This window comes from Micropterus dolomieu, linkage group LG14 (assembly GCF_021292245.1).
Source record: "Micropterus dolomieu isolate WLL.071019.BEF.003 ecotype Adirondacks linkage group LG14, ASM2129224v1, whole genome shotgun sequence".
Taxonomy (NCBI): domain Eukaryota; kingdom Metazoa; phylum Chordata; class Actinopteri; order Centrarchiformes; family Centrarchidae; genus Micropterus; species Micropterus dolomieu.
Window position 1 is genome coordinate 19302785 of NC_060163.1, and position 27287 is coordinate 19330071.

Here is a 27287-nt window from a genome sequence, read left to right on the forward strand (position 1 = left end):
TCAGACCAGAATTTGTGTGTTTGTGTCTGCATCACCTACATGGTGGGTATGCAAGCTTTTAGTGTGTGTGTTACCGTGCTGATTAGTATGTGAATGATGAGTGTGTGTTTGTTTAATACCGCTGATCTCATTTGTTTGCTGTTGATTGTGTGTGTGTTTGAGCTTGCCGTGCATGTGGGAATATTCATCCTTGCCCTCGCTGTGTGTGTGTTCCCCGTGTATGTGTGTTAGGTCATTGTCGACATGTGTCAGATCTTCTTGTGTCGTTGTGAGTGTGTGCGGTTCCTCTGGGTGTGCTCGTGTGTTGATGACCTCCTCGATCCAGCTCCTGAAGCGGCTGACTCGAGTGTAAAGCGAGGGAGAGGAGGGGTCGGCGCAGCCATAACCCCCGGCGACAACCCCAGTGAGGACCCATCGACCCATCGACCCCTGACACACCAGCCCGCCGCCAGAACTGCCCTGACAACTGCCCCCATGGAGGAGGCTGGTGTCCGGAGGACTGCCGGCACACAGGGTACCATGGCTTGAGAAGCTGTCGCCATACCGCTTCTTACATTGCCATGATGACATCAGAGGGACCCAGGATGCAAGAACTGAGTCTAGGAGAGAGGATGTATGAGATAATTAAAGGAGTGGCATGTCAGAAATGCTGAAACAGTTAGTTGATCAACAATTTTGACTATCAATTAATCGTTTAAAGGTTCAGTGTGTTTTAGTGGCATCTAGTGGTGAGGGTTGCGAATTGCAACCAGCGGCTCACAGTGCATTCACGTGCTCCTCGGTTGGTCCCATTTCCCAGTGTTCAGTGTGTGTTCATGTGCTCTTAAGCCGGAATGTGGAATCAACATGGACGCTACTACAAAGATGCGTTGGATTAGCATTATCAGAGCATATAAACAACACACAGACATCTACATCACTCTACATGGACAGAAAACTAACTGTTATAAACATATTACAAATTAGATGTTTGCAACATATGTATATGTAATACATGATTTTGTACGAATCTTGTTCTGTATACTTCTTTATGTCCCATGTAAACTTTATCTCTCTTTTTGCAATAGAGATTTAGGAGGGAAAAAATATTCTGATTATTCTGACACCACATTAATGCACCGCTCACCCCTCCTTTTCGCAGGAGAAGCTAAGGTGGCCGACAAGCTCTGTCGGTTCTTGTGCTAAATAATACGCGTGGGCCTCCATTTATCCAAATTCCTCTCCTTTTCTTACCAGTCAACTACTGCTACTAGTACTACTACTAACGTAATTTCTTCTTCTTCTTCTTCTTCTTCTTACGTAATCAACTTAGTGACGAAACACACTCCGAAGAGCCATTTGTCCATTTAGGCTACTGTAGAAATATGTAAGAGAACCCGCGGTTTGTAGAAATGGCTCACTCTAAGGTAATAAAAACATAACAGTTCATTAAGTAAGGTCTTTATACACCACTGAAAACATAGGTACGTGTATTGCATTTTTTCAATCAATCCTAATAAATATTACACACTGAACCTTTAAGTCACTTATCAAGCAACACAACTTGGAATCTACAGCCATGTTAGCAGCTCTGTTAGGATGTACTTAGGCACAGTGGTGCTTGGAGCTACATGCTAACATGGGCATGCTTACACTGACAATGCTAACATGAGATGTTTAACAGGTATAATGTTTACCATGTTCACCATCTTAGTTTAGCGTGCTTGAACATTTGCTAATTAGCACTAAATACAAAGTACAACCTGGGAAGGCCAAGTGATAGAATAACTGTTAATGTGTTGTGTATGTGTCGTATCTAAAATATATTTTTAGATACCTTCTGAATATTGTTTTGTGTTTAAAAAGACAGAGAGAAAAACACATACCTGGTCCTCTCCAGCCAGCAGTAACCATGACAACACAAGAAGATGGAGTATTTCCCCCTGATGCTGTGTCTGCAGCAGGAAGGCATGCTGCGTTGGTGTTTGGGTCAAAGGTCAGGCAGTGACCCTTGGAGCTGGGTAACTTCAACAAAGCCAGATCGTGACCTCCACTCTGACCCTTGAACTTCCTGTGAACCACCACCTGCTCTGGGGTGAGAGTCTGCTCTGAAGCCCCAACACGCACCACGTACCTGGACGGATCGCTGCCAAACCTGGAGGAGAGATCAGAGAAGAAACTCAAGGTGGATTTGTACATGTACACTGAAGATGCCTTCAGCATTGGAAGTGATTTATAGGTCAGCAAATTCAGATTTACCTGCTGACACAGTACGCAGACGTCATGGCCCAGCAGGGGCTGATCAGAGTGCCGCTACAGAGAGGACTGCCATCTTCTTCTTGAGACTGAAGCCACACTGACACCTGCCATGGCCACGTGGTCCTGACAGAGAACAGAGAAAGATATAAATAAAAACTCCTTCTTTCATCTACTGCTTATGATAAATGGACTGTACTTAGTGTATATAGCGCTCTCCTAGTATTGCAACCACTCAAAGCACTTAACACTACCTGTCACATTCACCCCATTCACACTACCATGCAAGGTGCCAACTACACATCAGAAACAGAAGCTAATAGTCACACGCACTCACAGACCGACGGCACAGCCATTGGGAGCAAATCGGGGTTAATTTTCTTGCCCAAGGACACTTTGACATGCAGACTGATGGATCGAACCGCCAGCTTTTGATTAGTGGACGATCGCTCTACCTCCTGAGCCACAGCCTGCTGACTATACATTTCCTCTTTTATTTATTTTGAAAGAAACTGCTGCAGGAAATGTAGATCACTTTAAATTCTGTGCACAAGAATTTTAACCAAGAAGGACTAACCCGGAACCAAGTATCTGGTGCAACAACCAATGATAACAGGTTTCAAAATGTGGATATTGCACAAGGTAGAGTTAAAAGCTCAATGACCTCCCACTCAAAGCAGAGTATTGCCACAGGGGCAAAAAAAGCCCCAGGCTTATTGTGTGTTAGTTTATGTCAGTTTAATTAAAGGTGCTGTGTATTTGACCGCTAGTAGCACTACGGAACAATGTTTTTATACATTCAACATTAAAGCCCGTAAAACCTCAAAGATACACACAATGCGTTTTGATGAGTAACACTGACTATAAATTTGCCTTTAATTGCAATTGTTGCACAATTTAAGTACAAAAACAACTTTCAAAGTCTTGCATTACTACCTAACTTTGTGATGCAGTTTTATCCAGGGCCCTGTTGTTTGGATTGTGCTCACATGGTGCATATTCCTTAATGAGGTTGTGTAGAATCAAATTATCACAAAACTAACTGACACAGAAAACTAGCAAACACTTGCCCCTGGAGCCCCCTCACAGCTTAATCTAACCATAAAGAAGGGTTTATTTACAGAATTTAACACACTTCCCTCCAATCAGAGAGATAGTTCTTAGAAAACTGAGTTAAAATTTATTCCACGTGCAATAAATACACTAAATTCAAACATACCAGTCTTTTATTGTGGATGTTGTATTTTTTATTACAGTATTCACAATCTTAGGAAAAGTGTCACTGATTAGGCTTCATTGTCACCAGGACAAAGCCACAGATTCAGACATTTTGTACTACCAAATTAGGTCCTAAATCCTACCTGAGCATGTTTTCCTCCCCTTGGTTCCTCCTCTTGCTCTCTTCCTCCACCAGCTTCCTCAGCCCACAGCTCAGCTCTTGAGGCTTGGCCTGTACCGCCAACTCCTGCGGCGCGATGTCACACCTAACCCCTGCATCCACCCTGCGCTTGCAACCTTCGATGTTCTGGCCCAGAGACGGACACTCGCCCAGGAACTCCTCCTTCCCCGTGCACCTCACCTGGTCAAGGTGGATGGGCCCTTTCCCCTGTCCGAACCCTCCGGCTGCTACCGCTCGACCACTGAGCAGTGAGCAAAATGTGAATTTTGATGTAATTTTTTAAAACGTAACTCTCTGTCTCTTTCATGCAGGCATGGAATTACTAACCTGTGTCCGAGCTGTCTGCACACGACGGCTGCATTCAAGTCGTTCCAGCCTGAGTCACAAATACTTCCCCAGTCACCATGGAGATACACCTCCACTCGACCCTCCTTCCTGCTGCTGCCACCAACAAGACGCACCAGGGGACCTGAAAGGAAAAAAACTCTCATTCATATTCGTGTGTGTGCATCTACATCTGGTCTACACTCACAGAGAAAGAGTTATATGTCCACTGACAATGTTAAATGTCATCTGCAGCCCGGTGTGTCTTTATTCAGCCTCTATTCTCATTGTAATGGACTGTGTGTCTACAGGAGACGCTGGACCTTTGGAGTGCTGAGACAGTAAACAGCACTTTATTCTCTCTGCTGTCAACATGTGGCATTTAAAGTCTTTGGACAGAGAAAAACACAGGTGTCTTCACACTGCAGTAATGATACAGCGCCACAAAAAGAGACAGGAATGTTATTATTCTTTCAGTGATTAGACAGCCAAACCTTTGTTCCTACCGAATTTCTTTCTAATATACAACAACTGCACCAAGACCTGAGTGCCTAATTTAAATTGCTTTCATGTAAAACTTGCTCTGGAATGACAATAAACTATCCTTATCCTTAAACTCACAAATGTAACTGAGTCTAGTGTGTTCTCAAACAATGTATAATCAAAGCTGGGGCTAGTTCTAATTTTGGCACTGTAAGGCACATTTATTCATATAGAGGCAGCTTCAAAGTGCTTTATTTAATAAAATAAAGTGTGAATGTGTACAGCAAAACTGACAAAATATCAAAATAAAATAAGGCAGAAGGCAACAGAAAATAACCATACATCTTTCACCAAAATATGAAATAGAATCTTTTTTTATCAAACATTGTAAATTAATTAAACTCTCAAGTATTCTACAATCTGGTTTCTGAAGAGACGCCAATTGGAAACAATTGCTAATTTAAGTTATAACTCTATTGCCTTGTTGTTCCTTTTTCCTTTATTCACATTGTTCATTGCACATCTAAGCTAAATGTTTATTTTAGCTATACAACTATACATGAAAAAGACATCATTGGTCTCTTGGTAAAGTTATCCTGAATAACGGTAAAATGCATGCAGGACTTGTTCATCCTCATATGTCATCTCTTACCTGTGGATGGTGCGATAACCGGCACTTCATTGGTCTCCTGGCTGGATAGGCCCCTACAGCGAACACCGACGTCCTCACTGTGGGAGCAGTCCGTCCTCCCCCAGATCCCGTGTGGACAGTCCAGCAGGGACGTTTCAGATCCCTCACAGTGGACGTCGTCCAGGAGGATCAGACCGACGCCTTCCCCGAACGTCCCGTCTGACACGACCTCAGCGTGACCCCTGAAGGTCAACAAGAGGTTAACGTCTTTTGTGGACATTTGTATCTTTTTAGTTTTCCCTTATTCAGAATTTGAAGCTACATTTATGCACAATAGGTTGCAGTAAGTAAACATCTCAGTTGACTTTCATCAGGTAAAATTCATCAGATTAGAAATCAATCAATTGCTGCATTTCTGGTTCCATTTCAGATTACAAATTGATGATCAATAAATGTAAAATACTGTAATAAATGATAATAATAAGATCCGACATTTGGAGCATCAGAACCTTACTAATTACAAGTTTTGCAGATTACTGTTAATATATTTTCTTTTTCAGTTATCTTATTTATATGCTCTTTTCCTCGCAAAATTCAGCAAAATAGACAATTAACTTATACATCAATACATATGGCCTGAAAAGCAAAAGTGAATCCATGACAGATCAGACAAAGAGAGTTAAAAACAAATTCTAATACCCAACCCCACCCCTAGCCCAGATGGCTGACTTTTTAAAACGTGTTTAATTTTCTTAGTAATATAAATTGTCTTTACAAAACATCTGACGATGTCTTCAGATAAACATATGCAATATGATTAATTTGTGTTTAGTCAGTGTACATTTCTGTGGGTGCAGCTTTTTACACACCTGTAGCCCAGCTGTCTACAGACCACATCAGCATGCTGCTGGGCCCAGTGGTCGTCACACACCGTCCCCCAGTCACCATTGTGGAAAACCTCGACCCGGCCTTCCCAGGGACTGTCTCCTCCAACCAGACGCACCACACCATCTGATGAAACAGTTTCATATCGTTGCCATTATAAAGTCTTTTGTAACCGTAAATGTGATTAAAGGCAGATTCACTTGACTCGACTCCAAAGAAAATCCTTTATGCAACCATCAAGTAAGATTACATTTTACAGATGCTATATTTTCCATTAACAGTAATGTACAATGTTCAGAATAATTATTAATGTTGAATTATGAATAGTAGCTGCCATTTCATGCTAGTAGATATGTTCCTTCTCAGATCCCATGAATCCTGTTTCTGTTTGTCACAAAGGTCGTGTTGCTGCTTCACGCTGTAATGATTTATTGATGTTCAGGGGCTATAAATAGCAGCTTGAAGCCTATCAGTGTGTACAGCAGCAATAATGCTTGTATGTGTGTATGTACTGTACATGTACTATACCTGTATAAGGGCTGCAGGAGACCCCAGCATCCTCCATGTGGTCACAGTTGTGTTGCTCCCAGTCGCCATGAGGACACTGTTCCAGGAAGAGCTCATTTCCTGTGCACTTCACAGCATCCAGCAGGATCGGGCCTGAACCCTGACCGAAGTGAGCCCATGACCAGGCCTTTGCCACTCCCCTACAACACACACATACACAATCTGTCTAAACATTGTGTGTAATTAGTTTTGCGGGTATTTGGTTATAAATACAACTTTTGACGCTAGATGAAAAGTTAAAGGATCATTAAAGTGATTACAGTTCTTCCTGAGAGCGAACATGAATAGCTGCACAAAATGTCATGGCAATCCATCTTATAGTTGTCAAGATATTTCACAAAAACACAAATGTCAACCTCCAATGGTGGCACTAGAGAAAACATCAGGGGATCAACAAAGTCTCAATGATTCCCATTCTGGGAATAATAAATGTCTGTAGAAAATTTCAAGTCATCCATACAGTTAAAGTGTTAGCATGGCTAATAATTATCAACCTTCCCAGGTGCATATAGATTCTTTACCTGCCTACATACTGGTTATAAACCTGAGGTACCACCCAAATAAATAATGAATAGCTCCTTCTTGTATTCACGTGGTGATTATTTATTGATGCTAAAATGCTACAAAAAGCACTTTTGTGTGTATAAGTGGGTCCATGCATTTCTGCTCCTGTGTTCAGTTGTACTTCATGTTTAATCTGAAAATAAAAGCATAGTGAAGCACAGAAAATATAGAGTGCATCATATTGTAGTGACCAGGAGCTTCTTCTCGTTGTTATTATTTAAAATATGGAGCTTTTTAAGTAGAAAAAAGGGGCCAAATAGTCAGAATACGGGAAATAGAGGAGGAAAGATTATTTTGTCATTTTGTTGTTTTTGTTTTTCAAGTCACACAGAAAGTTGTGAAGTTGGTTGGTTGCTGATAAATTTCATAATTGATTAAAGATGAAATAAAGAAAAATAGATTTTTTTAAATCCATTTTTCTCTTCCTGTAATTCCATGAAATATTTTTTACAACTCATCATGAACTTAGGGGCAGCTGCATGTATCCATGTCAATGTATCCAATCAAATGTGATTTGGGGTAACTAGTCAACCCTGCCCAGCATAAAAAGCCTGTTGCTTCGTAGCAGCTAGTAGAGGAATATCATAATGGGACTAGGTTTGAATGTCAGTTTGTAAAAATAGATAATATGAGAATATGAAAAGTGTGTAAATGACACGCATACCTACTGCAGGAAACAAAACTATGCAGGTGGGAAAAAACTATTCGTTTTCACTTCATTTACTTCAAGTGTCAAAACACCTGCGCAACAGTGTTAGTACATCTATTATTTAGAAGCACAAACACAGATGGTGAAGTGTCCCACTGTGTTAGAGGGGAGATGAAATGCAATCTAATGTTGAACACAGAAGCAGTTCTGTCTCTTCACAGCTACAGCTTCATCCCTGTTTGACACTCACAAATATGTCTGGGATGTTACACCTCCTCTGCAGGAGACACACTCTGTGTGTGAGGAGGAAACACCTGAACAGACATTATCTACCTAAACAGAGTCGCTTCCCAGGGATTCCTCTTTGTTTTTGACAAAGTGAGAAAACCTTGATCCAAATGACACCTCTGTGCTCCCGTTCCAAGTCTCAACACTGAACTCCTTCCAAGAGCTTCAGGAAAATAACTTATGCTTTGAATGAAAATGGCAGCTCTCGTTTATCTACTTTATATAGTGAAAATACTGCAACTGCAAGGTGTTTCATTTATATTATTCAAAATGACCCAAAGTATCATCATTCTCTTTTTCTCTTTCTAGGATAGTACACAGGTCTGCCCCTACTCTCTTGCCCTTTTCACTCTGGCCGTGGCTGAGGGTTAACAAGGAGGGTTTTTCATACTGAGGGCCGTCCCAACCCAGCAAGGAGGGAGTGAAAGTGGATCTGCACCAGCTGACTTAGTAAACTTCACTACCTTGTGTCAATTTACACATTTAAAGTCCTTATGGCCACTTAAAAAATATAAAAACACAGATTTTAAAGGTTAGATAAAAGATTATCTTATAGTAAACAGAGGCTTTAATTAGCATAAATCTACAGCACATGCTCATTTTGGAGATATTACACAACCCTAAGCCCGCTAATGGTGGCATCCGTGTCCTGTAGTTTTAAATTAAGTATTATACATTAAAGTATAAAGCTGATTTATTATTATTGTTGTCAACAAATCCCATGAAAAGACCAAAACCAACTAAGAATGTATCCTACTAACAAGCATAATCTGTGTGGTCAAAGCCTCTTTTTTCTTCTGTGCCATAGAGCTCCATTGTTGTCCAGAAACACATTAAAAACACATATAACACATGAGCCAAACTGTTGAACTGTCTTGTTAATTCATCATTTGGGAAATTACTGACATGCTACAGACAAGGCAGGGAATTCAGACACCCGTTGTTGGTTTTGGTCTTTAATGGGATTTGATGAAAGTAAGAAAAATATAGACGGATAATAGCCTTATTCTTTATTGAGAGTGTGATTTATTGTCACAACAAAAATGTTAACCAAGTGTGAAGGTTTGAAAAATCATCAATGAACATACCCAAAACCCAGCTGTCTGCACACCACCTCAGCGTCTCTGTCGTCCCACTGGTCATCGCAGACCGAGCCCCACCTTCCTGCATGAAACACCTCCACACGACCTTCAAATTCTTCCTCGCCTCCAACCAATCGGAGCGGAGGGCCACTGCCTGATAGAGGATGTGGAAAAATACCTACTGTCAAACAGCATCCCTGCTGTCAGCCTGTCTCTCTCTAATACATTTTATTTTCTAAGTTAATGCTCCTTTATAGAGGAAAAACATTCTTTTCAAAATAAATCACTGTTTCTCTCAGGTGTGGTGGAGAAATATTGAGGTCTGGTTACATTGTGTCACACTGACCTTCAGGCGGCGCACACACCACTGCCGCCTCGTTTCCATGGCTACAGTCACCCGTGACGAACGTCCTGCTTCGGCACTTGCTCACGGTGTTTTCGTCACCACGGCAACCCAGACGCTCGTAGTGGAAGAGGCCGGAGCCCGAGCCAAACTGTGAGTGCTGCAATGCCGAGCCAATGTCGCTGTTAAAATAGAAAATCACCATTAAATATTCAGTGTGTTTTAGTGGCATCTAGTGGTGAGGGATGCAAAATGCAACAAACGGCTTAGTGTGCGTTCACTTGGTCCTCGGAGGAAATAAGTACTTTATACAAGAAATGTTCATTCTAATGGCAATTGTAAATTCAGCAGTAAAAAACTTTTTACTTTTTCAACAACAAAAAGGTTGTGAAAACTGTCAACATATTGTCCTCTTTATCTTTATATAATATACAGTAGACTACCCCTTTTTATTATTTGTGTCTTCTTATATATATTTGTATATTCTATATACTTCTTTATGTCCTATGTACATTTTAGATTCAAAAAATTCAGATTAACACCACATGAATGCACCATCACTCTCCGCTCACCCCTGCCTTTCCATGCACACAGGAGAAGCTAAGGTGGCCGACACGCTCACGCTCACTACTACTACTTCTGTTTGTTTTTTTAAACATATTCAACGTAGTGACGAAACACACTGTAGCGTCGTTTGTCCGTTTGGGCTACTGTAGAAACATGGCGGCGCAACATGGCGATATCCATGCAAGAGGACCCGTGGCGTATGCAGATAGAATGGCTCATTCTAAGGTAATAAAAACATAACGGTTCATTATGTAGGGTCTTTATACACCACTGAAAACATAGTTATGGATATTATATTGCATTTCTGTCAATAGATCCACGTAAATTTTTTACACTGAACCTTTAAGAACAAGCTGTGAAACAACCGAGACTGAGTGAGAACGTGTGTTTTGTTTTCTCTTACCCCAGGCCCAGCTGCCTGCAGATCACGCTGGCATCTCTGTCTGACCAGTGAGAGTCACACACCGCCCCCCACTGACCGTTCAGGTAGACCTCAACACGGCCACTGCCAGAGGATGAGCTGCCGACCAGACGTACCGCACCTAAAATGCCACAGAGTGACGAGACGGTTTAATGTTCACAAACCACAAGCAGCATACAATAAATGTTCACCAGCCATCAGAAGTTTTTTCTACACTGTATACACAATTTGATATTTAATTAATTATTTAAAGCTGCATTATTTGATTTTTTGGCCACTTGAGGGCAGCAGAACAAGCTGTAAACACAACATGACATATTATTAAGTTGTTATGGCGAACATATTAGCAAGCAGTTGTCTATTTACACATCCAGCAGACCCAAAGAGACATTAGCATTAATTTGAAGTTGCTTTTCAGGTGACCTGATCAATACATTTTAGCTCTGTTTTGGTCAGCACCAACTCCTGAGGGGTATCACTGGCTGTTTAGCTGATAAACACTCCACTTTGCCGATTAATTCTCTGTGGATTTGTCACTATGAACAACCCCTCTCACATTACACATTTCACAGTCAGTTGATCCATTGTTAATATAAATGTTTTGTTTAAGTTATTTATCAAGCATGAATGCTAAGAATTAACTGTTTTCTGTTATTGTAAATAACTAATTTTATTGGGTTTTTGATTGTTGCAATCGATTTCCTGACAGTTTATGAATTACTGGTTCCTAACCTTTTTGGCCTGTGACACCTTGAAGAAAGCAGGATCTTCTTCCTCATTTGCACATGTCTACAAATTGTGGGCAGTTGATCCAAAGACTTTCTAATAGTGTTTCATTTGAAATAATTTTAGAAGTCAAACAAAAGAGTATCTCACAAAGAAAAATGAAAAGATTTGACAGAAACTAGACTGAATAAACATAATTTTGTATAGCAGAAATGTTTTTTCTTTCCTAGTCCTTTAATCATCTCACAATCCCTCAGATTAATGTGGGTTGTTAGTCTAAGCTCCAGTTCTATGGGTGTTTTTAATAACGCTTTTTGTTTTCTTCTAAATCGTGAAGCACTTTGTTTTAAAGCAGTGCTATGAAAAAAATTATAAATGGTCCTGATCAGTCCCATCCTTGTGATCGGTGGTCGTACCCTGGTGGCAGTCGCAGTAGGCCCATCCGATGGCTCCGGAGTTTTGTCTGAAGAAACACCAGGGGTTTGATTCTCGATCTGGGTTCCTGCAGTAGCTGTGGTCGCCCAGCCCTCGGCCCGGGTACTGCATGACGTAGTCAGGAAACTCGGTCCACTTTAGACAGGGGGCGCCAGAGTCCGTCTGAGACACGGTGCCGTTGTAGTATCCCAACTCTGTGAATCCCTCAGAGCAGGACAGAGGCACTGCACAAAGAGAAGGAAGGGAGGGAGGGAGGAAAGAGAGTGAGTGAATGTTGAGGAAGATGGAAGAATAAGATGTTTTGGATGAAAGGAGGAGGATTTGGGTCAGAGAGGACGGTGTGAATAAAAGGGAATGAAATGGTGAAAGTTTGTCAGGGTAAAGAGGAGTGGAATTGCTCTTATTCAAGCCACATTATCCCCATGTCTGTATTCTATCTGAACATAAAGACTTACATGGATGTTTCTCAAATGATGTCCGCTGCCACAGCAGGATCCCGCCTAATGCTTTTACCTCCGCTGATGCATGTAGAACTGTTAAAATTTCCTATAACCTTTAACCACCCTCACTTTACATGGTGGCGATCAAATACTTCCTGTAATCTTCTCGGAGAAGAGGGAATGTGTGAGTGAAGCTTAGACAGACTGAGAGCAAAAACTGCTGACTTCAAAGTGCAGCAAAATTAGGCCACAAAATATGGAGCAGGTTATATATTGTAGCCTATTAAAAACTTACATCATGCATAATGAAAAGGAATTATATTACAGAATATAACAAGCAGAGTGTTACACAAAAAGCCAAGAGACGTACTAATGCACTCAGAGGTGCAAGGTAACTGCAAAGGTGCAAAGTGGTATATTAAAGTGGCTTTTTAATGTTTAGTGTGTTTTTTAGTGTTGACTAGATTTATAGGACGAGGAAGATAGAGAGAACCTCTAAATCCTTGTTCACAGGACATTTCTATTATGTAAATTGGATCTTTTGGAATGTATTTGTAAATTTGTGGAGGTGTACATGACAAACTGTTAAGTGGTCATCTTGGTTGTTTAGTGTCTTGAAAGCCCAAGTAGTCCTCCAAGAAAGAAAATGTTTTCAAATCTGAACTATTTACAGTATGTATATTGTCAAAAAGCTGATATGCATGTATCTGAGAGCCAATATTATATAAACCAATAAGACATTAGATACGTGAATTGCATTGATTAAATAAATAATTAAAACTCAACTTATTATTATGAAATGTTATTTTATCACTTTTAGGTGGGGAAGCTATGTTTCATTGGCGAAAAGTCAGTTTTCTTTTCATAATGTCACAATGGAGTTGTAACCAGTCACTTTCAGCCAATCAAACTATTTTACAATTTATTAGTCAATTTATATATTTCATTCTGTTTACTTATGTATTTCATAATGTCTCATTTGTTTATTTATAGCTGGGGTTGGCAATGTTGTAGAAACTAGCAAAAGGCAGCTAGATTTTGAAAGTATCCACCAAAGAAAGTCCCACCCCCTCCCTTCAGGCCTCCCTCATCGCCCAAAACACATTTTCTTGCACAATGAGTGCACACAGGCAGGTATGTAGGCCAGTCAATCATTAAATTATGGGTTTTGGGTTTGCATAAGTCAACAGGTTCTAATTCTGCAAAACATGAGAAAAAATGTGTTTATTTCTTTTGTAATTCTCATTTTTCATCCTTCCTTACATTTTATTTTTCCTTTTATTTGTTTCTTTATTTTCTCGTTCCCTTCCTTTCCTTTATCAGTTGATCTGAGAGTATGAAAATCCCCTGAGAAGTGAATGTTAATTTTTATTTCTAATGGAGTGTTTTTCCGCAGTGTGTGTGTGTGTGTGTGTGTGTGTGTGTGTGTGTGTGTGTGTGTGTGTGTGTGTGATGTTTCAGTACACTAAAGTTTTAAGGGTTTTTGAGGCCAAGCGCTTACCAAACATTGATTAATGGCAGAGGTGCTTCAGTAACCAGCAACAGTCTTATCTCTTCGACACACACAGCTCGGCCATCCTGGAACATTATCTACGCAGTGCAACCCTCATTACATACAGCCCTCCTTGCACACTAACACACACACATACACACTTGCTGATTTGCTGCATAGGGACACAAACACGCACTACAGTACAGTCTGATGCAGAAACACACACACTGGGTCCAAATTGGAGGAAGATAAGAGGAAGAGCAGAACGGGAAAGTGGTGAAAGAGGAAGAAACTGGAAGTCAATCAGGCAGAAATGTACTGAACTAAAACAGAAATCTATCCTCAAACACTAAATAATACAGAACACACTCAGACATTGGACCCAAAAACAACCCACACTGGTATCCAAACTAAAAAAGGCTTCTGACTTCAGATTTAAAGACGTGACTGTCCCTTTAAGAAACACACAACATAAAGAAACTGAAAGTAAATTGTTGGGAAAAAACCCTGCTCTCCATGTCATTACTTCTCCTTCTCAGACCTACACCAACAGACGTAAGTACCCATTACTCAGCCAAACTTTCATTATAACACATAAAGAAGAAAATATATGTTGTTTGTAGGTTGTAGTTTCACCCCACTCTTTGCCTTTTTGTTGAGAATTGCTGCTTTCTCAAGCACAGAAATAAGAGCTTTGTAATGAAATAATCCAACCACAAAATCAATTTAGTAAGCTTTTACATCACATGATCTTCATCAGCAGATATAGTTTGCAGAGATGTCATGGAAATGTAGACTATAATAGATGCACTTTAAAGACTTATCTATGTTGGTTAAAAAGTTGATTCTTGACCTTGGACACAGAAGCGAAGAAAAGAAACTCAGGTAAAGGTCCTTTCCAGCTGATTATTTTCTTGATTAATTAGCTAGTGTCCCAAAGCCTGAACTGATATCTTTAAATTGCTTTGATTTGATTTGAATTGATTTTCAATTTATCAGATATTTACAAAAGAGAAAGTGGAGCCAGTGATTTTTTCCCCCGTTTTATGTCATAAATAATAATTTGGTTTTCAAAATGGTTCGAGTTATTGTCTCGGTTCTTAATACACTGAAGAGAAACACTAAATGTACTTATAAAGAAAACAAAGAAATTTCCCAGAGTACATTTAAAGTGAGATGTTCAAAACAATGTAATTAAATTCTATGAAAACTTGCTTGTCAAACCTGCCGACTATCTCATCACTAGGGCGCGACCCATGTACAAGCGGCCCGGTTCAAATCCAACCTGTGGCCCTTTCCTGCATGTCGTAATCTCTCTCTCTCTCTCTCTCTCCCACATTTCCTGTCACTGGTGAGCTGTCCTATCACTAAAAAAGGCTAAAAAAATGATGATATGATCGAAAGCTCCACAACAGCTACTAAATGTACCTTGTGGTAACATTGTTTTTTGTAACTGCTGTTTCCGAGACCAAGAATGCATCTCAGCTTTGTGTTGTGTTTATGTGACTTGCTTTAATTTAACTGTTTTTGTTTATTTGCTTGTTTGTTTTTTAGAAATGGCCTCCAGCAACAGTATCTTATCTGAGGATCAGTTTCTTTGTCCCATCTGCCTGGATATGTTCAATAAGCCAGTTTCCACCCCATGTGGACACAACTTCTGCTTGTCCTGTATCATGCGCTACTGGAGTGACAAGGCAGTCTGCAAGTGTCCGTTCTGTCAGGAAACTTATGAAAGGAGACCGGACCTCAAGGTCAACACTTTTATTTCAGAGCTTGCATCGCAGTTCAAGTCCCTTCGGGTGGTAAACACTCACATCTGGAGCGCACACCAACAGCAGGCCAGCCGTGGTGGTGCGGTGCTGTGTGATCTTTGTACCGACACCCAGCAAGAGGCTGTCAAATCCTGTCTGGAGTGTCTGACTTCTTACTGCGACGTTCATCTAGAGCCTCATCACAGAGCTGCCGGACTGAAGAGACACACGCTTTTTGACCCCTTGGCGAGTCTCGAGGACAGGATCTGCAAGCAGCACAGCAGACTCCTGATGATGTTCTGTACAAACGACAAGGCTTTGCTGTGTGACGTCTGCGCCACTTTGCACCACTCGAACCACAACGTTGTTCCTGTGCAGCGGGCGTACAAAGAGATTAAGGCTCAGCTGGGTGACGCAGAGGCCAAAGTGCAGCAGATGATCCAGGAAAGACTGCAGACGGTCCAAACCATGAAGGAGTCAGCAAAACAAAGCAAGACAGAAACCAAAGACGTGATAGCAAACGGCATGAAGGATTTGACGGCACTGGTCTCTGAGATTCACAAGAGCCAGGCGGAGCTTGTAAAGGTGATGGAGGAGAAGCAAAAAGCGGCTGAAGAACAAGCTGATGGGCTCATTAACAGCATGGAGCGGGAGATCGCCGAGCTGCAGAGAACCACCCTGAAAATGAGGGAGCTGAAACAGACTGAAGACCAGATTTATTTCCTCCAGAGCTTCCCAAACTGCTCCTTCCCACCACACACAATGGACTTGTCCACGTTCAGTTTTAACAGACACGTGGAGATTCAGCACATAAGGAAATCTTTGAGCAAATCAGTGTCTCAGCTGCGAATGTTGCTGAATAAAATGAACACAGAAATAAAAGCAATCTCTAACGGCACACATGTGTCAAACAATACTACGTTGGAATATGCGCAGCAGTTTGAAGCGGACGTTTTGCTCGATCCTGACACGGCTCACGCTCTGCTTATTTTATCCGATGACAGGAAGCAGGTAAAATACTGCATAGGTTCAGGTTTGTGGACAATACAGAGCCTTAAGCCGAACATGTTTACTGAACATCTTGCAGTTCTGGGACATAGAAGCTTCTCACAGAGCTTTTACTTTGAGGTGTTCGTGGGTGAAAAGACTGAATGGTGTCTGGGCGTGGCCAAGGCGTCGGTCCAGAGGAGAGGGGCATTGGTTCGGGGTCCTCATTGTGGACTCTGGGCCATCTGGTTCCTTGAAGATAAGTTCGAAACCTTCAGCTCTCCAAACCTGCCGGTACACTTTGGAAAAGTAGAGAGGGTGGGCGTGTTTGTGGATTTTGAAGGAGGGAAAATTTCTTTCTTTGACGTACAGACCGCATCACTTATTTACTCATTTACGGAGTGTTTCTTTACTGAAGAGCTGTATCCATACATGAATCCATGTGATAATGAATATGGTTCCAACTTGGATTCCATGATAATTGTTCCTGTTAGTCGTACAGAGTGAACAGAGGCTTCAGAGACTCATTGATTTGAGGCTTATTTAGTTAAATGCAACTGATGTGTTTGCAAAAAAAAACAACTGACATTCAGAGAAGAATTTTGGTACAGCAGCTTTTTATAAGCACAAAATATGTGAAGCATTTAATTGAGATGAACCATCTCACTGTGCCTCAAATCCAATCTGTAACTATGAAATTGAATTTATAGAGGAAAAGAAAATATTTCATTACTTATGTTTAAGACAATGCAAGTGGAAGTTGGAGGTGGAGTTAAATGTAAATGTAGAAAGGAGAAATTGGTAGAGATAGTACAATAAGAGAGTAGAAAGTGTACAGAGTTATCAGTTAGATTATCACTATTTGATTAAATAAGGTTGGAAATAATAGGAAGGAAGGAATAGGTATGACGTTAGAACAAATGTAGTGGACATAAATATGGGCCAATAAATTATCAAAATACACCAACACACCTGTGTAAAGGTGAACCCAGCACGTACAAACATATTTGGTAACTAGAGGTTGTTTCGGCAAAAGAAACATCATAAAATGCTTAAACCACGAGGGGACAATCTGGAGGTCACAACACAGAGAGCACCATTGTCCAAAATTACAGACTATGACCTGAGGGCTCTGGGCACTATGTAGCGTTAGACGGCTCTCTGGTTGACTTTGTGAGCGCTTTATCTTTGTGTGACTTTGCTCAAGGAAATAGCGCACAATGCAAAGCAGTGTGAGGTTAAAGTAGATTATAGTGTAATTCCCCATCGGAAAAAAGGACACTTTGTTTTAAGTACAAACACACATGTGGGGCTGAATCTAATTTGTGGTTCCCATTGGTCCTTGAAATCCCTGAAAGTTTGTTCATTTGGGGAAATAAAAACAAAGGCTTTGAACGTTTTTGAAAAGAGACATAAATAGACATAGGTCATTGAGAATGCTTAAATTTAAATGTTTTGTGCATGAATAGAAACGTTCTTTATAACGAAATAAAAAAGGAGTTACTTAGTTCTTTCAATTGTAAATAAGTCTGTACGCTCAACTTACACCATGTTATTTTGCTGTGCTTTGTTAGAGAAGGCAAGAGACCACAGGACACTGTAACACAGCACATTCAAGCCTTTCTCTCTTTAATCGTTGTTTGTGAGCGTCTGCAAAGCCTGAAATGGAATCACTTTCATTCTTGAAGGGTCACAGAAGAGGCTCCAGATTGGTAATGTCTGGATCAGGGGAGCAATGAAAATATGGTCAATCGTACGAAATTAATGAAAACTGTCAAACTCCATTTGTATGGCCACTGAAATAGCAAAAACCCCAGATGTTTTAACATCTGTAATGGAAACAGGTTTCAACAAATGGACAATCAATATTAATATATGTTGCACAAGTGTTCAGTGGACAAACCATTAAGTCATTCGAAACTAAAGTAACTAATAGCCCAACATGGAGGGATTTTGATTGGAAGGTGAAAATGCGGTATTTTAATACAGTCACTTAAAAATACAGCAAAACATCTGAACTATGTTAGAGGGTTTGGTGCGGGATGTCACACATATATTATGGATTTCTGGAAGAATGTCCAAAAGGATTTTAAACAGGTTTTGGGCATTTACTCTATTTTAGAGCACTTTTCATACTGGTTAAACTTAAACCTGATAATGTCAAGCATAAAAATTTGATTTCTTTATTGAGAATTCTGCTTTTAATAGACCGTATACAATGGAGAGACGGGGTTAACATGTCTTTATCGTGGAGAAAATCACAGTGCTATTACAGTTGAAAGAGGATAGGTTGGCTGAAGGACCATTAATACAGATAATGCCTTATCTTTAATCACCTCTTTTTTACTTTTATTTATTTAATCCTTTTTATATTTATTTGTATTGTTCCTAGTAGGCCTACACTTGTTTTTTTCTCAAAGTATTTTTTGCTTATACTACAGTTGTTCTATTGTTAAGTCACTGGTGGTATGAGTGGTGTGATATTTTATATGTGCTTCTCATGTTTATGTACCATAAAAATGATTACCAGTGAAGACAAACTATTTCATAAGAATGTTCAGAATAGACATGATTAGAAAATATGAAGAAAAATATTTAAAATAAGTCTCATTGTTTATCCATCTGCTCCAAAGTGTATGTTCTATGTGTGGTGAATCAGTTAAAGAAGGTGTGGGAACCCTGCTAATAGAAATCCTTTGTCTATAAAATATCAGAAAATAGCACAAATTGCCGGTCAAATATTCCCAGATCAGAAAGTAGGATATTTAAAGCTTGTTGTGTCCGATCAATGGCCCAAAATCTATCACAGACGTCAAAGAAGAGCAGCAAATCATCACATCTGAGAAGCTAGAAAAAGCAGATGTCGGGTTGTTTGAAAAGAGACTCCAGCAATTAATCAATTATCAAAATCAATTATCAAAATGGCTGCTGTTATATTAAAAAAATATATTACTCTGAATACTTTATGACAGAACAGCTGCTATTTGCAGCATGAAGTCATAGTTAATGTGGATGATATATTTTTAATTCCTACACTATATTTCATCATCAAACATATTTGTCATTTAAATCATGTAAGTCATGTGTTCTTAAGGTGATTTTGATTTTATGTTAATACAATATATCTTGTTACATTTGTGTTGATGATGAATAACTAAATGAATAAATATTTATTTATATACTATTTTTAAAGCTAAATATGCTCTGTAATGGCGATAAAACTTTTATAGCCACCTTTATGAAATCTTAATAAAGTAGAAAAGCATTACATAACTAAACCAGACAACATTTTCACTGTGTATCTTTGTGATATCCCTCATTTCCATCCCCAGTGAAAGAAGGACATCTTAAAATGAACATTTCTCTCTTTGTGTTCTGTTTTATTTTCTCTCTGTGTGTCTGATTTTCATCTTTAAACTCCCCTTTTTTCACCACTTTTACATCTCACTCCTCGTCCTGTACAGTATGCCTCATTCAAGTTCTTTTATTCATCTCAACAACCGGAGCGTTCACACACACACACACACACACACACACACACACACACAACACATGCTGCTAACACCCTCCTCATTGCCACGACAACGGTACTCTGCCCATCGCCATGGGAACACTCAGTCTCCCTGCTCCCATAATCCATTTCCCCGCCACAATGAGTATTTGACACGGTTCACACTTGGAGGCTTGCTGTATGGGGGCTGGGTGTGTGGCATCTTCTACACAAAACACACACATTATAATAAATATGGAATATGGGGAAACTTGCCTCTCTGTTTCTCAACATTTAACCTCATTTTGTGCAAAAAAGGAGAGCTGGAGGAAAATTCTGCAACAGACAAGCATCATGTGTAACATTTGCTCAACTTGTGCTAATCGTATTTATTTAGCCTTGAGGTGCTTTCCACATGATCCAACTGGTTTAGCTGGTTTTGCAGATAGACAAGAGACGTAATTTTCACTTGTCTGTCAATGCGTGTGCACAGCTGTAAGAGCACAGATACTTCAGCACTGAGGAGGAGGAGTTCCTCGCCCCACCCCCCATCATGGCCTCCACTCCTCTTAGGGTGTAGGGAAAGAAGAGAAAAGAGGGAAATTAAATGCAGAACGATGCAGGCTGGAGGGAAGAGGAAAGGTAGGACCGAGTGTGGGAGCAGGGTTGAGGTGGCTGGATAAAAGAAAGAAGAGTGCGCCAGCAGAGGGGGTTTTATGAGTGTCTGAGTCAGAATGTGGGTTAAACTGGAGGGAAAAACACAGAAAGAACAGAAGGGAAAAGATGGTGTAGGAGGAGAGGCCGGATGGAGGGAAGCTTAATTTATAGTGTAGTGTGCAGACAAGAGCATCACCTCCCACTTACCTGAGTTCTGCACCTCGTTTAAGTAACTGTCCTCAGCCACCACCTGCAGACAGGAAGAGAGATGCAGCAAGTTAGACAGAGCGGAAATTTGGTGGCCATTGGATCCAGGAACAAATTATTATAGCACCACCATGTATACATTTAAATATGGAGAGAAATAAGTCTTGCAAATAAATGTAGGCTATATGAAGATTTGTGTATATATTATATCACATCTGCTCCAATCCAAATTACAACAAATACCACCCAACTTGAGTTACTGTTTTTCCACATACAGTATCCAGTTCATTAATCCAATCGCCATCATTGATTCACAAATTGTTTGGTTTTTATTTGTGGATCATGATATATTTGACACTACTAATGAGACTTATTCCTCTCCATATTTATAAAGCAGTTAAAAGAATAGTAGACATTTTGGGAGAGACACATATTTGCTGTCTTTTAGCCATTCAGTTTCTTCCTGGAGTCTCAGACAAGACTGTGAGTCTTCTCCCTGCCAAGAAGTAGTGGAGTACATCAGCCCCCGTAACACATATATTGTCATTTTTACACATCGACTTTTGCACATATTAAACAATTGAGATATAAAATGTTAAATTAGTGAGCTTTACATTGTAAAGCTCACTAATTTAGAGGTGACAGTGCGCCAATTTCTTACTTTTGGACAGAGCCAGGCTAACTGTTATCCACTGTTTCCAGTCTATATGGTAAGCTAAGCTAATCCTCTCCTGGCAGCAGCTGTATACTTGGCGCACAGCTATGAGAGTGGTATCGATCTTCTTATATAACTATGCGTAAATGTTGAACTATGTCTTTATCAGTTGACACTGTCTGTGAGCTTTCTACTTATTCATGAATATGTTAAAACTGTCAGGACAAAGCCAGAAAACAGAGGACAACGAAAAGTCTGTGATGTCAAGAGGTAACATTGTAAACTAAAGAGTATTTTCACAATTTTCACAATTTTCACGCATTTGTGAATGAGTTTATTCATTAACAGAAGGGACCACCAGTCAAAAGAAAAAAAATATAACAAGTATACACCTTCCAGGTATGAGAGCTCACACACACAAATGTTACTTGACAGCATCAGACAATATCTGACAGAAGAGTGTTTGTTTCATTTTCAGAAATCAGGTCATACCTTTACACAGCAGGGCACCTTGCAGAAGAGGAGAGGACACACACGTGCATAACACACCAACACACACACACACACACACTGCTGCTGCTGCTGTGGAATATGACTGTGAGGAAAGTGAAATACAACACGGTTCACCTTCACACAGGTGAGTTCTGCTTTCTAATTGTCTCTCTCCAACAGCCCACAACACACAGATGCAAACGCCTCCCAAAAGACTCCACTCAGCACTAATGATATTAGAGCAGGAACAGGTGACCTGTGGTAGTGAACATGGGTGCTGATATTTCCATTCATATCAATCCCATGGCTCGATTACGGCGGTAATCAGTTATGACGCTCCTCACAGCTGCGTCCAGTGCATGGCCATGCAAACACACACTGAATAGAGAAGATAGGCAGAGTCCATTTCTGCTCTGGATGAAACGACAGCAGGAGGATGGAGAGCTTCTACTTGTCTGTGAGAAAAATGTGTTTTAAGTTGACTGGTTGTTGCTGGTGTGGTTTTGGGAAAATTACAATGTTTGTCTACACGTGATTTTCCTCTCTTTTATGGTTCGGGCACCACAACTGAATTTAACCTCCTCAAACCTGTAAAAGCACAATTGAAAGGTAAAGTGCTTTAAGTTGAGGTTTCCTGCAGTCTATCATTACATGTTCTCAAGCTAATAGTCATTGTGTGTTAGTGCCCAGTCACACCGAAAAGTGGGACAGAGACATTCCTTCGCTTGTTGTCACAAAATCAGTAAAACGCTTTATGACCACCCGCACTCTGACAATTACAGTGGTTTAAGCGATACAATAAAAGCAAGGGTATTTTGTACCATCCACTTCTGTCTAAACAACATTTTTTCAATAAATTGGTCTATAAAATGCCAGCAAAAAATTCCATCACTATTTCACAAAGCCTGACTTGGCATATTGAAACTGATTGTTTTGTCTGACCAACAGTATGAACAATAATTCATCTTTCAACCACAGAAGAAGAAACCTAGCAAACATTCTTACTTTTGGGGGCTGCACCTGTAATCTTTTTGGTATTTGTTAAAAAAAATAAATAGTGATTCTCGCCATTTATCAAAATTGTTGATTATTTTCCTGTTGAACAACTAATCAATTAAGTGACTAATCGTTACAGATTTATGATAGCTTCCTCCGTTTTGAACTCCATGCCCTCAAAAGGTAAGTATACTGTCAAGACTGTTGCATGTATAAGTTTACCAAAGTTGAACTCTACGCAAAACCTCCTTGCAGCTCGACCAGCAAATCTTCTGATTGTGATGATTCTTTTCAAATAAAGTGGTTTCTGTCCCGAAATGTTGCTGTTATAAATACTGCTGTAGATCCAACCATGTCTTCTAAAAATTACGTTTCTGTACTACATATTTGTTTAACCAGTTGTTACCTTCATGATGTGCACCTGCTACAGGCACACGAAGTGCAGGACCGAGACGGGGGTTCACATCCTGAGTGAGTGCAGTTTGGTTCAGGCAATAAAAGCACTTTGTTTAAGGTTTTTAAAAGATTGTGGTTTCATTTAAATGTCAACACGTCCCGTCTCATGCTTCAAGTCACTTTTGACTTTTTAAATATTCAACCAACATCATGATCTTTCCTATAGGCTTAACCAAACAAGCCTAAATATGATTTGGGGGGGGACCGTTGGCCTGGTTCTCCCGCGTTATTGCTCCCTGGCGGCAGGGAGCTTCCCGGCACGGCTTTCTGCTGTTCTTCCTTGGGGCGGGCTACAGCTTCCCCCAGGACATGCGGTCTGGGGTCCTTTGCGCTTTGGCGGGTCGCAGGGTGTCCTGGCTTCTGGGGGTCGGGGTCTCTGCGCAGGTTGATCCGGTTGCGGTTTGGAGGGCTGCGGTGGGATTGGAGGGCGATTGTCGATGCATCTTGATGCATTGTGCTTTTTCCCTGGGCAGGGTCTCTGAATGGCTGCTGGGCGTTTAGTTTGTGCATTGGAGTCCGGGGGAGGCATTTCCTCGTTGGCTTGGAGGGACCAGTTTGCGTCCCTGTTTTGCTTCGTTGGCCTCGGATCCATGCTTCCCCATTTCTCTGTCGGCCAGTTGTTGGACCCCTCTGGATACTGAGGTATATAGTTAGTTTTCAGGATGTGCAGTGTGGGTGCGGGGCAGGGCTGTGCTCCAGTTTGTTCTGGGTTTGTGCCTGGTTGGTTTCTCGGCCCTTGACGGGTGGGTGGGTTGGTGGTGGCATGCAGCTGAGCTAGTTGATTTTGCCTCGTTGCTGGTTTGGCTGGTGTTGCACGGCGGCCGGGGGGCGCACTGGGCATGGGGGATGTCGGCTGGCGCCGGCGGCCTTAGTTTTTTCCGGTGGTTGGGGGGACGGCAGACTTTTATTGGCGGGTGCAAGGTGACCTGTGCGGCGCGTTTGCTGCTGGGCTGGGACTTGCTGCTGGTGTTTCTCTCCGCTGGCTTTCGCTGTCGTGTTGTTCCGCTTGCTCTCTCTCGTTTGCCCGACCTCGCACGCGGGATTCACAGGGGGCTGCTGGGCATTGGGTGTCGCCGTGCTTGCGCAGTGTGCGCGTTGGGCTCATCACTTGTGCAATGGTGTTGATGATTGCGTGGCATTTGGGCATTTTGGTTGTTCGCTGCGCGGCGGTGGGGTGCTGGGTGGGGGGGGAGCACTGGTCTATGTTGTGCGCGCGCTGCGGTCGGTCCGGGTGCTGCTCTTCCGCGGGTTACGCTTCTTGCGTTCCGTCGGCATTGCGTTGTCAACTGGCATTTCGGTCGGGGTCTTCCGCGTTTGCATCGCGGTGCATCTGGGAGTCTTTGTTTTTTTGATAGATTTTTTTTTTCTTTCTCCCACCCCTATTGGCTACTGGGGTTCTTGCCTGCCTGTTGCTGGGGTCGGTGTGGCACAGTCGTGGCGCCCCACTCTCACTAACAACTACATTCTTTAACAGGCTTATGCGCACACACATGTATAACACATCCACGCACACAGACACAAACAAATTTAGGTTGTGCCTGGTAGAATTATTCCTGATGCTTTTCTTTCAGTTACTTATTTAAATTAATTGTTATTATTCCAGCTCTCGTGGCTGTGCTGTGTTGCTTATTTAGTGTATTGGACTGTTTCTTGTTTTCATTTTTCTCTTAGTGTCTTACTATGTCAGCTGTTTATTGCTGCTGTTCGGCTGGTTGTCTTTTACTGTTATTATTATTTTTATTGTTTGTTTGTGTTTGTTTGTTGTTGTTTTTCTCCTCCCCAAGCCCCCCTCTCTGTTCTATTGCAGGTTTTGTTGCTTTCTGCAATTGTTGTTTTCCACAGCTTTTCCCTGTTGTCCCCACCTTCCATCCCCCTTCTCTTACAGGTGTTGTCCTTTCTCTGTGCTGTCTGTTTGTGCCCCCCTATCCCCGTGTCTGACCCCCTGTCCGGCCCGGTGACAAATCAATACATAATTAAATAAATAATAAAACAGACAAAAGAGTTTATTAATACTCTCTTGTTAAAGTAAAATCTGTCTGGCACAATATGGTATCCAGGTCATCATACTCTATACCAGGCTGCTGGGCAGGACAGGTTTAAAAAAAATAAAAAATAGAAAAGGTATTTGCAGCAGATTAGAAGCATATAATGTGCTTTCTAGGGGATAGTGTTTGCGTCCAGATACAGTAAGTGCTCTATGCTGGTGGAAGAAGAAGAAGAACAGCATCAGTCGTTTCAGCAAGTGCTCAAACTACAGTACATAGGTTTATGCTGGTAAAGCCTTCTAGCAGCTAATTACGACAGGAGCAAAGGCAAATGTTTTGGAGTGACAAAAATCTGTGTAAAGGCGAGGTCAAGGTGGATCGACGGGTTAACAAAACATCAGTCTGATACATGAGACAGCTTCCTTACCTAAAGCCTTCCTTACCACAGTCACAATCGTTCCTGATTCTTAACTGTCTTTATTGTTGTAACTACCACGACAAAGGTTCCCTAACCTTAATGAAGTACTTATTTATGTCTAAATCATAATCTTTCCAATTTTTTTTCCTGAAACCTAACCAAACCTTAACTAGAGCGTTGTCATGTCATAAAACAGTGATTTGCTGTTTGCTGGGGCATCAGATCAGAATACCTTCTATGCGTGGATTAACATAATTTGTCATTTAATTTGGAGGAGTTCTTGGTTTTTACCAGTTAGATTTGTTCTTTGCACAGGGTGCACTGGCACCTAGGACACTCTGATGGTAGAACCGGTCATGTTGGGAACTTAATCCCATAGCTACAACTTACTGTTTTAACATTTTAGGACTTTTGATGTCAGAAATGAAAGTAATGTTGGATGCGATTCAGAGTGAAGCAGTTTGTAAGTTACCGACGACTTCAGGCAAATATTGAGTTCCGTTTCCTGTCAGTTTCTCTGTGACCATGTTTGTACTGATGTTGCAGGAAAAAATACTCGGGATTCTCCTGATGAAAAGATTTGTCTAATGAAGTTGAAATGAAAAAGAAAAAAAGCTGAAACTCATCTGCAGTGTGCTATTTGTGCTACATGCAGGGCTGCTTCCAGTGTTAGTGGGTCTAATTAAATCCTGCATATCACTGTACTCCACTAATGACTTCTACACAGGCTACACAGCTCATATGCTGCACATTAGCACAATACACTTACTGTAGAAAAACGGAGAGAAATGAAAAAACGAAAATGAATGAATCTAATTATTAATGGGTTGATTTAGAGCTAATTCATTCCTTTGCGACATGCAGAGACAACAGAAGAAATAAGAACCAATTTTGTCTTTATAAATTACTAAACCTGACCTCAGGATGCTCTGACCCTCACTTGACAAAGGCACCTGCTACACTAGTTTCAAAACGTCTGAGTTGACTGAGTTGCTGTGACAAGCTTCAACTGCCCGTGCAGGGTTCATTCGCACAACACCGCGGGGGCACAGGAGCCACCGACGGGTTCCTCTCATGATATCCCGCCGAGGGGGCTGAAGGAGGAGGAGGAGGAGGGTGCAGGGGTTGTGATTGAGACCATGCATGAGTGTGTATGTGTGTCTAAGTGCGTACGTGTGAGACAAAATTGTGTCCGTTTAATTAGACAATGCGCTTTGATGGCGCCATTAATTGGCTAAAAGACAGATTAGAGGGTCTTGATGCTCCTTTAACGCCCCGACCTGCACCTGCTTTGCTGGAAATTCACCCTGAATATATCAGTAGTGGTTTAATGTGAAGCATGAAAACATAGCCTATATGAGTCAGTCCTTAAAGATTGGTTGCATTGCCCTGATTTAAGGCTTATCAATCTAATTATCGACCTAATTATTTTTTTTTATAAAATGCAGCTCAGGTCATCAAAGCGTGACAGTCACGGGACATCAAGAAAAAGGGAGGCATTAAAAAAAATCAGGCCACATTGCAAAATCAACCCCATCATCATCATCAGACAGGAGTACGTACCTCTGCAAATAACGGCAGCCAGAGGCAGGTGGTTCCGATCAAGCACAACATTTCCCGGCTGGTTAGAGCCATCCTTCCCGCCCGGTGTGTCCGTGTCAT

General features: G+C 41.2%; 2 protein-coding genes across 2 annotated transcripts; one reads left to right on the forward strand and one right to left on the reverse strand.

The window, feature by feature from the left end:
• On the reverse strand, positions 1-27287 carry LOC123982440 (neurotrypsin-like). The gene is made up of 14 exons (XM_046067953.1): positions 27189-27287; positions 20624-20666; positions 11581-11823; positions 10421-10559; positions 9454-9632; positions 9114-9261; positions 6486-6664; positions 5942-6083; positions 5094-5314; positions 3962-4103; positions 3597-3875; positions 2239-2361; positions 1866-2134; positions 1-599 (listed from the first exon to the last, which is right to left on the reverse strand). The coding sequence occupies exons 1-14, from the start codon at positions 27285-27287 to the stop codon at positions 1-3; spliced, it is 2805 nt and encodes a 934-aa protein (XP_045923909.1).
• LOC123982441 (E3 ubiquitin-protein ligase TRIM39-like) lies at positions 14068-19353 on the forward strand. Its single transcript, XM_046067955.1, has 2 exons — positions 14068-14086; positions 15086-19353. Exon 2 carries the CDS (start codon positions 15088-15090, stop codon positions 16774-16776), a length of 1689 nt encoding a protein of 562 aa, XP_045923911.1. The 5' UTR covers positions 14068-14086; positions 15086-15087; the 3' UTR covers positions 16777-19353.

What these genes read in the sequence shown, in the direction of transcription:
- LOC123982441 (XM_046067955.1), top strand. Translation starts at nt 15,088, where the DNA reads ATGGCCTCCAGCAACAGTATCTTATCTGAGGATCAGTTTCTTTGTCCC.
- LOC123982440 (XM_046067953.1), bottom strand. Translation starts at nt 27,287, where the DNA reads ATGACACGGACACACCGGGCGGGAAGGATGGCTCTAACCAGCCGGGAA. An exon ending in GGTGTGTGCGCCGCCTGAAG is followed by an intron (nt 9,262 to 9,453) that starts GTCAGTGTGACA and finishes ATCCTCTATCAG; the next exon opens with GCAGTGGCCCTCCGCTCCGA. An exon ending in TGCAGACAGCTCGGACACAG is followed by an intron (nt 3,876 to 3,961) that starts GTTAGTAATTCC and finishes CTCACTGCTCAG; the next exon opens with TGGTCGAGCGGTAGCAGCCG.